A 12,566-nucleotide genomic window follows, 5' to 3' on the forward strand; every position below is an offset into this window, starting at 1 on the left:
TCTTCCTTGTGGTTAATCCTTTGAAGCAACCTGGCATTTTCAATAGCAACAACTAGAAAAGAAACGTCAGCAGGATTTTTCTTCTCTCTCCACCTACCAATCCAGTTGTAGGGAAGATAATATAATTAGTACCCTGTTCTTCCCACACTTAACCAGCTCATTCCAGTCTCAGGGAGAGATGTGGGCCTGTTTTCCAACAAAGGAAGCTCCCAAGGCCGCCCTTACAGACTTGAAGTGTAAAAGTCCCAACTGCGAGTGACTAAGCCCGCGTCTATTAGTCAGTTAAGACTAACGACCAGCCAAAAGTAATTTACCATAACACACGCCAGCTCCTCCTCCCGATAAAAGTGTGAAACTCAAGTGCTCATTTCAGTCTGGGCAGAGTCTGTGGCGGCCTACAGTGGCAGAGCGCGGCCAGGCTCTGCGGCCACATCTCGCCTTCGCGCCAGGCGGGTTCGCACCCACCGGGCCTTGCCAGGGGCGCAAGGCTGCCACTGCCCCAACGCGGCGCCGGGGACGCCAGAGCAGCCAGCGGGGTAGCCGGTCGCTCGCCCCCACGGCGGGCGCGGGCCAAGGCCCCGCTGCCGCTCGTGCCCGCGCCGCGCGCCACCTGGAGTCCAAGTTTGGCTCCGAGAGGCGGGGCCTGGAGCAGAGTCGCGGCGGGGGCGGAGCCTGCGCGGTGACGCGGCCGCGTTGGCCGCTGACCCCGGATCCCTGGAATGTGCATTCGTTCAATGGGGCCGCCAGTGCCAGCGGCGCCGAGTCACGTCCGCGCGGAGCGTGCGCACTCGGTGGCGGCGCACGCGGCCCCGCGCCCACGTCACGCGCCCGCCGCGCGGGCCTGCAGCAGGCGACCGGGATCCCCGCGTGGCCCGGCGGGCTGCGGACTGGGGAAGAGGGGGATCGGAACCTCCTCGGGCAGCATACCCGCTCGCTCCCGGAAGGGCTCCGTAGAAGGGCGGGTGGACGCGGCCCTAGACTTGGGCGCGCACCCTCCTGTTGTAAAAGTTTAGGGGACCGGCGGCGCGTGTGTCCTTCCCAAGACATGCGGGTGTAAAAGCACTCACCGAGGAGTTCAAATAAAGCTCCTTACAAAACTGTGAACGGCACTTGACTGAAAATCCCCATCCTCAAGATGCTACTGACAGAACCAGGTTACAGAGTGGCCTGGCTTTTCAAAATATGAGTTCTAGCACGGTTTGGCTCAAACAGCCCTAGACGAGAAGGAACTGCCTGAGCAGTCGAGGGAGCCGAGCGGTTGGAGGAAAGCAAGCCACGCCAGCGACGGCTTCACGTCGGGGACACGAGCCGAGGCGCAGGCGGGTGGTGCTGACCCGCGGGCGGGCGCCGCGGAGCCGGCTCTCCCGGCAGCGCTCGTTCTCTGGCGGGGGGAGGGGGAGGGAGCGGGGGAGGGCGGGCGCGCGCGCGCGAGGGGAGGGGGCCCGCGCAGGCGCCTTGCGAGGCTGTCGAAGAATCAAGTCTGTAGAAGTGGAGCGGCCGCGGCGGCAGCAGCAGCAGCGACGGCGGCGGCGGAGCTGAGGCGGGCTGGGCGCTGAGGCGGGCGCTGGAGAGCGGCGACGCCAGGAGCTGTGAGAGAGCAGCGGAGCGACCCGGGGCCCGTGCCGCGCCCGAGCTCCACGCCGCACGGCCGCCGCCGCCGCCGCCCCGGCGCGGCATGCCCCGCCGCTCGGGCTGAGCCTGCCCCGGCGGCCGCCCCCCGCCCCCCGCCCCCCCGGCCTCCCCGCCCCCCGCCCCGCACTCCGCGCCGGCCGCCGCCGCGACCTGCTGCGCTCCCCCGCGCCCGCGCGGCCCGTCTTCGCCCCGGTCTGGAGGCCCGCCGCGGCCCCGGCCGAGCCCCCGCCGCCGCCGCCGCGCCCGCCGCGCCGCGCCGCCCCGCCGCCCACCCGCGCCCGCGCCGGCCGGGGGGACGTGCTGCCGCGGCTGCAACCCCTCGCCCCGCGCCCGCCGCCCCTCGTGCACCGGGGGCGCTGCGCGGGCGCCGATCCTTCGCGGGCTTTGCCGCCGCCGCCGCCTTTGCGGCCGCCGCCGCCGCTGGTGGGGGAGACGCGGGGTTGGGGGGGGAGGAGGGCGCGCGTGGTGCCGGCGGGGAGCGGCGGCGCCCCCTCCTCCTCCTCCGGCGCCGCGGGCTCCTCGGACATGGCCGCGGCGGTGGCGGTGGCGGCCGCGTCCCGGCGGCAGTCGTGCTACCTGTGTGACCTGCCCCGCATGCCCTGGGCCATGATCTGGGACTTCACGGAGCCCGTGTGCCGCGGCTGCGTCAACTACGAGGGCGCCGACCGCGTCGAGTTCGTCATCGAGACGGCGCGGCAGCTCAAGCGGGCGCACGGCTGCTTCCCGGAGGGCCGCTCCCCGCCCGGCGCCGCGGCCCCGGCCGCCGCTAAGCCGCCGCCGCTCTCCGCCAAGGACCTTCTCCTGCAGCAGCAGCAGCAGCTCGGCCACGGCGGCCCCGAGGCCACCGCGCGCGCCCCGCAGGCCCTGGAGCGCTACCCTCTGGCAGCCGCCGCAGCCGAGCGGCCCCCGCGCCTCGGCTCCGATTTCAGCGGTAGCCGCCCATCCGCCGGTCTGGCCCAGCCGCCAACGCCGCAGCCGCCGCCCGTGAACGGCATCCTGGTGCCCAACGGCTTCTCCAAGCTGGAGGAGCCGCCGGAGCTGAACCGCCAGAGTCCTAACCCGCGGCGCGGCCACGCCGTGCCTCCCACCCTGGTGCCGCTCATGAACGGCTCGACCACGCCGCTGCCCGCCGCGCTTGGCCTGGGCGGTCGCGCCGCCGCTTCACTGGCCGCCGTGTCCGGGGCCGCGGCCGCCGGGCTGGGCTCGGCGCAGCCGGCCGAACTGGGCGCCCACAAGCGGCCGGCGTCCGTGACGAGCAGCGCGTCGGCGGAGCACGAGCAGCGCGAGGCGGCAGCCAAGGAGAAGCAGCCGCCGCCGACCTCGCACCGCGGCCCGGCAGACAGCTTGACCACCGCGGCCGGGGCGGCCGAGCTGGGCACGGAGGGCGCGGTCAAGGGCCGCGGGCCCGGCGATCAGGACTGGGTCAACAGGCCCAAGACGGTTCGAGACACGCTGCTGGCGCTGCACCAGCACGGCCACTCGGGGCCCTTCGAGAGCAAGTTTAAGAAGGAGCCGGCCCTGACTGCAGGCAGGTTGTTGGGTTTCGAGGCCAACGGGGCCAACGGGTCTAAAGCAGGTAGGGGCGGCTGTGGAGTGAGGTGATCTCGGGGCGAAGAGGGGACGGAGAGCAGAGGAGGGGGTGCCCTTCCCATTCACCATTCTCCCCCGGCCGGCCCAGAAACAACAAACACCCAACTTCCTGATTTGCCCGAGGCGGAACCAGTGCTTAGTGGCAACGTGTTCCTGTGCTGAAGTAGCACAACAGAGATGAGTCAGACCGGGCTGATAGGCACTGACACCGGGTTTTCCTTTCCCAGCACATTCTTGGAGGAGAGCAGGAGAGCACCAGTCACCTTTTAACCTGCTGGGGGACGTTAGCAGTCGTATGCCCGGTTTAGCCGGGCTACATGCTTGCGTGTGTCAGAATAGGCCGTTGTGTAGGAATCGTTTTCTGTGGCTTTTGTGTTTTTAAGTGGCATACTGCCTCAGCCCTGTAAGTTAAGTGTTTTAAGTTACACGTGCTCTTGAAAGCTCACGTGAGTTTTTATCTACCAGCTTTCAGAGAATAAAAATGCTTTAGCGAATTTTGTTTCATGTTAGTAAAAGGTCCTTTCCGGTGCACCTTTATTTATTTTCTCTTTTCCCTTTTATTTCTGTTTTTCCAGTTGCAAGAACTGCAAGGAAAAGGAAGCCTTCACCAGAACCAGAAGGTGAAGTCGGGCCCCCTAAGATCAATGGAGAGGCACAGCCCTGGCTGTCCACATCCACTGAAGGGCTCAAGATCCCCATTACGCCTACATCCTCTTTTGTGTCTCCACCACCACCCACTGCCTCACCTCATTCCAACCGGACCACACCGCCTGAAGCGGCCCAGAATGGCCAGTCCCCCATGGCAGCCCTGATCTTAGTTGCAGACAATGCTGGGGGCAGTCATGCCTCTAAAGATGCCAATCAGGTGCACTCCACCACCAGGAGGAACAGCAGCAGTCCACCCTCTCCGTCCTCTATGAACCAAAGAAGGCTGGGCCCCAGAGAGGTAGGGGGCCAGGGGGCAGGCAGCACAGGAGGACTGGAGCCAGTGCACCCCGCCAGCCTCCCGGACTCCTCTCTGGCAGCCAGTGCCCCGCTGTGCTGCACCCTCTGCCACGAGCGGCTGGAGGACACCCACTTTGTGCAGTGCCCATCCGTTCCTTCGCACAAGTTCTGCTTCCCTTGCTCCAGACAAAGCATCAAACAGCAGGGAGCTAGTGGAGAGGTCTATTGTCCCAGTGGGGAAAAATGCCCTCTTGTGGGCTCCAATGTCCCCTGGGCCTTCATGCAAGGGGAAATTGCAACCATCCTTGCTGGAGATGTGAAAGTGAAAAAAGAGAGAGACTCTTGACTTTCCGGTTTGAGAAAAACCCAATGATTACCCTTAACTAAAACTGCTTGAATTGTATATATCTCCATATATATAAATATATATATATATATACACACATATATATATATATATCCAAGACAAGGGAAATGTAGACTTCATAAACATGGCTGTATAATTTTGATTTTTTTTGAATACATTGTGTTTCTATTTTTTTTTTGACGACAAAAGGTATGTACTTATAAAGGCATTTTCTTCTTTTGTTAACGTTATTAGCATATCTTTGTGCTTTATTATCCTGGTTACCTTTCAATGTAGGCTGTGACTTGCGCTGCTTTTTTAGGGCACTTGGCAAATCAGAACTGCTTCTAGCTGTATTTGTATGCACTTATTTTAAAAAGAAAAAAAAAAGCCAAATACATTTTCTGACATTGTAAGATTGCCTTACCGTCTGTTATTCCTTATTGCTGGCCCCTTTCTCAGGCTGGAGGCCAATTGGTGGAGAAGGAAAGGAAATGAGCGGAAGGGGTACTGTTGTGAAGTGGACATGCCACTGGGAAATGTCACCATGTTTCCCCTCAAACATTCTCCTAAGAGTAATAGGACATGGATTTTGAATCTTTCTCGATTTTGTTCTTAAAGTTCAGTTGTTGGGCTGTTGAGGACTGCCTGAGAGTTGCTGCTGAGAGATTTTCAGGACTGTGTGGTTTTGGGGGGACTTTTTTTTTTAAGGCAAAGTTGACCACTGTTCACTGCCCACGTGATCAGTTGTAAGATTACAATGCTGCATGCTAGTTGGTTACATAATACACAATCCAGTGACTCAAGGCAGTGATAATGACTGGTGGTGTGTACAAGATGGCACTGCCATCTTTGAACAGAGCCTGGCTCTGCAGCGCCACTTGATCTTTTGAAACACCCTGGAGCTCTGTCTGTTGTTGCTGTTACTGTTTCCTTTGAAAAGAGTCTGAAGAGAAGTTACAGTCCAGGTGAACTTGGAGATTGTGGGATTGGTTTCATTTCTGTTTTGTGTTTTGTTTTTTTTTGTTTTTTTTTTTTAAATCATTTAGTGTTATTGCCGTTGATACTCTAACCTCCACCCTGTTTTCTAGTGAATGCTAAATACAGTATGGTACCATGTCAGTAACAGCGCGTGGTGCTGCCAGCACTGCCTTGGGCACAGCAGTGACAGCCCAAATGGGGGTGGAGGAAACCTGTAATTTCCTTCTTATATGTGTTTGAAATACCAAGTGAATAATACTGTTCTTCTGGAGAAAAATGATAAACTAGTGAAAATTAAAGAAAGGGTTTTACATAATAGGCCCCACCTCTCAAACTATTTTTAGAAGCCTTTTGTAAACTAATTTCTTTTGATCACTATTTTGCATCAGTAAAATGATTTTTAAACCAATAAATCATCGGTTATTAGAAATAGTTGTCTCACAGTGATACTGGTTTTTCTTTTGTGCTGTTATGATTTAACATTGACAGGAGCACTACTTTAAATCTTTTTATGTTCAGGTGTTTGTAACTTGGCCCTATAATTAGGCTGAATCATGGCTTCAAGGTCTACTACAACTTATGTGTATCGTTCACAACCTGAGATTCTATTTTAATTTGAAGATATAAATTGTTACCCACTTTGGATTCTTTTTCAGTTACGTTTGTCTTTTTTAAATTGCTCAAATGTTTTTTAATGGTCGAGTTACTAACACTTGAAAATCAGATACTGCACCATATACAGTATTTTTCATGGTGTTTTTAATGAGTGCACCTATTATTAATGCTGTGCAAATTCATGTTACCAGTCATTGTTATATTACAAACAGACTTGCATGATTAACCAGTTTGTTGTTACACTTTTTTTTTTTAATTGGAGTATCTCTGACTCAGATCAGACTGGTTTCTCTTATGTCCATGCACACATGCAGAAACAGTCAATTTTACATGCCCATAAAGACATCTGTAAAGACATATTATGGTCTGTTGTATAAATGTGTATCTAGGCACTTTATTATAAACTGGAATTTGACCTCATAGATATAAGTTGATCAGTCATTTGACCTAATTTGTGGTAGCTATCTGTATGTTTGGCAATCTTAATACAGACAAGCTTTCCAAAAAGATTAGTAAAGAACCATCCTGCTGTTTTGTATAAGTCTGTCCAGCTATGGAAAAGACAACCTCAGATTTCTCTGTGCTGGTGTTTAAGAGGGAGAATACGAATTGCTTTAAAGGGCTGTGTGTTGAGGTTACTCTTTTTTAAAAGTAAGAGTCCGCCTGGCCCTTGGGTGGCCTTTGCAGAAGGCTTGCAGCTGGAGAGAGTGTTGATCTGGGTTATTTTTCTGGCATTCTCTTAAGTTAAAAAGTTAACACTGGGACATGGGTTTGATCCTTTGTACCTGATGACAGTGCAGAGATTGTGCACAGCTGGATAAAGATGTCAGAAAGCTACTTACTGTACATGGGCAGTATCAGACTTCAAATCCTAATATTTCAGCTGTGCTTTTAATACTCAAAATGTTAGGGGATGGGGTGTTGAAGCTTTCCCTTTTTTGCTTTAACAATTTATAGAATTTAACAGATGTACTGTCTTTCATGTGGCCTCACATTAAAAGTTATGAGAACATACACATGGTTTACAACTTTTACTATATACCTTTCCTTGGCCACCAAGTATTTTAAAAGTGTGCCACCTTTTAACCTTTACTTTTTTTAAGTTGAAGGTGATACTTTTTCTATATATGATGAAACTCATGTCAACTGAAGTGAGTGTAATCTCAGATATCAACATTATCCTATTTTAAAATCACGCTATGGAAATATCACCTGCATTCTGTCATTTGTCAGATTTACAGTACCTTTTTTTTTTCTTTTAACTTTTAGCATTAAATAAAAATAAAGTTGGGAGCACTGAACATTTTCTGAGGCCTTTTTTAATTTAAAGTAAGCTTAGAATGCTATTGTTTTCATCACTAGTGGCAGTGCCACTGAAGGATGTGTGGGTTTGGGGCTGGGGTTTGACTGGAACTGCAGGAGAGTAAGAGGAGATAAAAGACATGGAACAAAAAGGCAACTGATGGAAGGGGAAAAAAAAGGGCTAGGGACTGAGGAAAGGCCAACTGGATAGGGGGAACAGATAAAGAGAGGAGCCGATCAGAGTACAGCCAGAAAGCACTTGTTTACTTTTCAGCTTGCAACAGAGCCAGCCATTCTACAATAGTAGATTGGAAGGAGAAGCTAGTGATGGCATTGAAAAGACTGTCAAGACATGGAGCTGCTCTCTGGAAAGCTTTGGGAAAAAAACCAGCCGTGTTGGGCCAGATGACATGCACTGAAGACAAAAGAGAAAAAGGACTACCTTTTGGAAATCTTTGGAATAAAGTCAGGGCCAGAGCCATGTGTGAGCTTAACCGATGCCCTGAAACCTGAATTTATAAATAGAGATAAAAGGTGGGGAAGGACTGAGATCCTTTACAAGCTACTGTCTACTATTACACAGTAAGAAATTTCCTAGATGTTTGCAGCTCTTACTCTTTTTATGGATCAATGGCTTGGCAGATTTCTCTATGAAAGGAATTGTGAAACTTAAGAGTTCTGAGATTAGGTACATATAGACTTACTATGTTTTGAATTCAATAGCAACAGCTAATGCCTAGTTGAATATATGTTCATTAGAGGTGGTCTAGTAACATGGAGAACCCATCTCTATATGTATTTTAATGATTTTTTAATTAGCCTCCTTAAGGCAGTTTTCAAGAAACAGTATTCTTAATAAATTATAATACACAAATGATGTTTAACAATTAGGTTCAAAGAAATGTTAAACTGTGAGTTTTTTAACTTAGAGAAGCTAAATTTTATGTTTAGCGAAATTTGAGTGCAGCTTGCGGAAGTCATTTTTAAAATTTCAAAAGCACCTCCCAAAGTAAACTTAAATAATTGCATTCAGTTTTCAGTTAAAAAAAAAACAAACAAACAAACCAGACCCTTGATGTAGCAGATGTCTTTGTTTATTCCCCAAAGCAGGGGAAAAGTTGAAGGGAAAACATGGCACTCCTTTTAATTCCTAGACTTAAGTCCCTCGTTACTCAAAGTTGTTTTGCATATGATTTATAGATGGTTTTATTTGGTTAGTGAAGAGTAAAATGTTTCTCTTCCTGATTCCAAAGTGTATACGTGGAATCATTCAGAAAAATGTTCAGTGGTGTGTAGGCCACTGGAAGTACTGAGTCACCCTCATTTGCTTGCCTTTTCTTCATTGGGAACAGCAAGAAGACACGCCTTTCCTCAGTCACAGACCAAGGGCAGAGGCACCAATGAAAAGAATACAGATTTACCTACTTCATCATCTGGGGTTCTAGAAATGGGGGGTGGAGTGGGATAAGGATGCTATTTAACTCCTTCAGTGCCGCTGGTTAGGCTTCTGACACCAATATTACTGATGACAATACAACTGGTTACAATTAAATGAAAATTCTGTGTGTGACTTCCCAGGTTGTCAACTATCCAGGTCCTTTGTTGCTGTTTCTGTTGACAGCCTGCATTTTCCTCAAAAGTTAGCAAGCCCTCATAGTAGTTTAAAAGGCACAAAAATATTCAAAAGTTCACTCTGTAAATTACTTGAGGTTGGAATATAGAAAATGACTGAATTTGTGGATTATCTGGATTTCTCTATTAATCCCCAGATAAATCCATAATTAGGGATACCCACAACATCCCAATTTATTATTAACAAAATAACTTGTACCCAATTTAACTGAACTTTGTTTTTACTCATCAGTCTGCTACTTGTTTCTTCCCCATGTCAATACAACTTAAAATGGTTGATTTAAAATAACTTAATTTGCAGTAGAACTTAATACTTTTTTTAAAACTATAGAACACGAAACCTACATCTGCCCGGGTCACAGAATATCACAGCATGTTGTATGCTTCTGTATGGGGCTGAGCAGCTTAAAACAATCCATGCAAAGCCACAGGAAAAGTATTTTAGGGTGAAAGGTATACCGTAGGCAAATCATTTAGACACTGGGTCTTAAAGCTGTTCTTTGAAGAACAATGGGTAAAATCAGCCTAATAGAAAAATGCTATTAGAACTGGTAGAAAAAGTCTCTAATACAATCTTAAATATTGCTCCGAAAAAAAATGTAAACTAGTTTTTTAAAATTCTAAATCACAGTGTAACAAGTCTTCAGTGTACGTAAAATTTATCACCAAATCAGCCTTGAAAATCCTCCAGGAGATGATTTTTCTTCTAGGTTGGACAAGGTCTGGAGACTGGACTCTGGGATTCCTACTTTCAATTGCAGGCATCAGTGCCCTGCTTGATCTCATTCTTTGAATGGACTTTGTAAGTTAGGTTGCATAATCTAAGGAACCTCCTCCAGCGATTCAGCAGCAGCCCTTGTGCTGAGATAAGACATCCTGTATAGAGTAATGGGTCACATTTCAATATTTCTAAATATAGTTTAGATTTGGGGGGAAATGAATTGTTATGTAATCTGTAGATCCCATCATTTACCACTTTTACCTAGCCATTGCTATTTCATTCTTTGTATCATTACCTTTAACTGTTCGGAGGCCCATGAGGCATCTTTCGCCACAAGTGAGTCATGTTTTGTTATGTAGGTACTCAGGTAGCAACTTCAGCAAATAAATATTTAGGTCACTGTATGTTTCTCTGCCGTTTAGGAAACAGCTTTCCTACGCCAGTGCAAATCGAGTATTTTACACTGTAAACGTGGCTATATTGCCAGGAAAAACAAAAATCCTCAAACAACACTTCCCCCAGAGCTAAGGGCCTAAATTTATTTTAATGCATGGAAGGATTTTTTTTTTTTTTGGTAACTCAAATTACTTTTATTATTTTTAAGCTCAAAATTACTGAGATTTTCTCTTATCCCACAATTTTAAAATATTAACCGTACTAGTAAGAGTTGTGCAGAGGACTGAAACGTCGGAGCAGGGATTTTCTAGGACTAAATAAATCAACATTTCTTTACACACAGCCTTGGGCCTTTCACGTTCTCCACAGCCTGAGAAAGCTGCAAAGCAGAAACCCGCTGCTGAGCGCCTTAACTCTGGCTCCAGCCTCCTATCCCACGCTGTTTTTCCTGCCTCCAAACACCAAATCGATTAGTTTTTCTTTTGGTGATAAAGATTTATGGTACCCCATATACAACTGAAATCAGAATTTCACAGGAGGGTCACAGTTATTAGGGAAGTTTTGGAATACTATTCTCTTAATAAGCACCATATGGGCTGTTGCTGTTATTATTTAACACCTATTAACTAGGCACATCATTCTAAGCTTTGAACAGCTGAGAGGCCATCGGCCCCAGCTTTCCACCACAGGTAGGGAACATCAGGTTGCTTGATGAAGGGCACGTACTGACAAGGGTTAACCACGAGCTGGTTTCTTTGCAGGAGTTTGGAAAGTGTACTTAGAGCTAAATTCTCGCAGAGAATTGAGTCTCTTCTAGAACTTACATCGGAACTTCAGTGGGATTCTGACATAGGAACACAGTCCTATTTTCAAAATGCTTCATTGCACCCAGCAAGCAGCCATCAAGCACGAAAGGGGTCGCTGGGCCCCATTATCTTCATACAAATCCAGAGGCTGGTTGAAAACCTCGAGGCTAGGTCGGAACTGTCAAATTGCAGCTTTTTCTTTTTACTTTTTATTGTTGCTCAGAATGGCGTTTTTTAAAAGGAAGAAAACAGCCGCCAGCTCTGCAACCCTGTTTACTCAAGGGGAAGGAAAGGGGAGGAGGCTCCCTGACTCCCCAGCAGCGGGGTAAAGGCCTGCGCCCACGAGGGGCCCTTGGTGTGGTTTCCAGCACGGCCCCCTAACTCACGCCGCGCCAGTACTTATTCTAGAACTTTTCCCCGGGTCTTAGGGGCCGGCGCCGTGCCACCTCCCCGGGTCCCTAAGTGCGCACGTGGAGCCGCGCGACCCCGCGGCGGGACCCGGCGGTGGGGCGGGGCCGGGGGTGGGGCTGGGGCGGAGCGGGTGCCGGAAACGGCGGCGGCGCGCCCGCTTCGCTCGGCCGGCCCATCAAGGCCTATCCAGGCCCATCCCAGCCCATCTCGGCCACAAACGCTAGCCCGCCAGCGCGCCAGCTGTTGTGGCTATAATTAGAGGGGATTCGCGGCCGGGCGGAGCCTAATCCCCCGCGCCCCTGCTGGCGTTCCCGGGAGGAATGTGCGGGCGCGAGGGCCCTGTGCGTCGCCGCCACCGCGCTCCCTAGACGGTCACCGCGTGGTGGACCAAATAAAGTAAAAGGTCTGGCTCCTGCTGGGCAAGGCTGAGCGCGCGACCTGGGAGCCAGCTCTAGGGGTGTGGCGAGCCCTCGGCTGCCCAGAAAAGATCAAACACGCGTCAGCAGCAGCCGTGGCTGCCGCCTGCAAGGGTCCGTGACGCGGGCCAGGCTGTGCTGGCTGGATTGTCTGAGTTGGAGACAGAGCATGACAAGAGCTGCCCCAAATGTCACTCCCTTTTTGGAAATCATGGGGCTATTTTGTTTTGTTGTTTTTTTTTAAAGACTGTGGCTATAATAAGGCAAATGTTCCATGTTGGTGGAGTAAACACTCAACATGTTTAAGGGGCATCTGTCTTAACAGAAATCACTCTGATGCACGGTGCATGTTAATTAAATGTATTTATTAAGCAAACCCCAGGACGTGCCTATGTGGGTACTACCAAATCAGAGTACTCTTAACAACTGACTGCCTGAGAAGGAGTTGCCTGATGAGAAACTTTTTAAGTCAGAAGAAAACAAGTCATAATACTATCGGGCACTTGAGGTGCCACCCAATTAATTAACTTCTAATTTTTGTTAATTATCAAATTTAATGCTCTGTAGTAATAGCTCTCCCAAGATAATAATAATAGGCATGACCTCTGTCCTTTTAACAAAATGGCATTCATTACCAGCCTTGGAGTGGCAGTGGGGCGTGAGGGTGGACTAGTAATTTCACTGTGGTCTGTGCTGCATGTGTAATAGTTTTAGTCATTGCTTAAAAAGTGATTGCGGTAGATGGATGGGAAGCTGAAAAAATAAATCCATGC

At 49.9% G+C, this 12,566-nt stretch overlaps 1 protein-coding gene across 2 annotated transcripts; it reads left to right on the forward strand.

Annotated features, from left to right (window-relative positions):
* The first annotated feature begins 1,960 nt into the window (after window positions 1–1,960).
* IRF2BP2 (interferon regulatory factor 2 binding protein 2) lies at window positions 1,961–7,123 on the forward strand. Of its 2 annotated transcripts, none has more exons than XM_047760439.1 (2): window positions 1,961–3,160; window positions 3,798–7,123. In XM_047760439.1, exons 1-2 carry the CDS (start codon window positions 2,158–2,160, stop codon window positions 4,511–4,513), a joined length of 1,719 nt encoding a protein of 572 aa, XP_047616395.1. In that variant the 5' UTR covers window positions 1,961–2,157; the 3' UTR covers window positions 4,514–7,123. The 2 variants fall into 2 exon arrangements, with proteins under 2 accessions (XP_047616395.1, XP_047616394.1); XM_047760438.1 differs by having other exon boundaries at window positions 1,962–3,208.
* The last annotated feature ends 5,443 nt before the right edge of the window (window positions 7,124–12,566 follow it).

Source organism: Phacochoerus africanus, chromosome 15, assembly GCF_016906955.1.
Source record: "Phacochoerus africanus isolate WHEZ1 chromosome 15, ROS_Pafr_v1, whole genome shotgun sequence".
Lineage (NCBI taxonomy): Eukaryota > Metazoa > Chordata > Mammalia > Artiodactyla > Suidae > Phacochoerus > Phacochoerus africanus.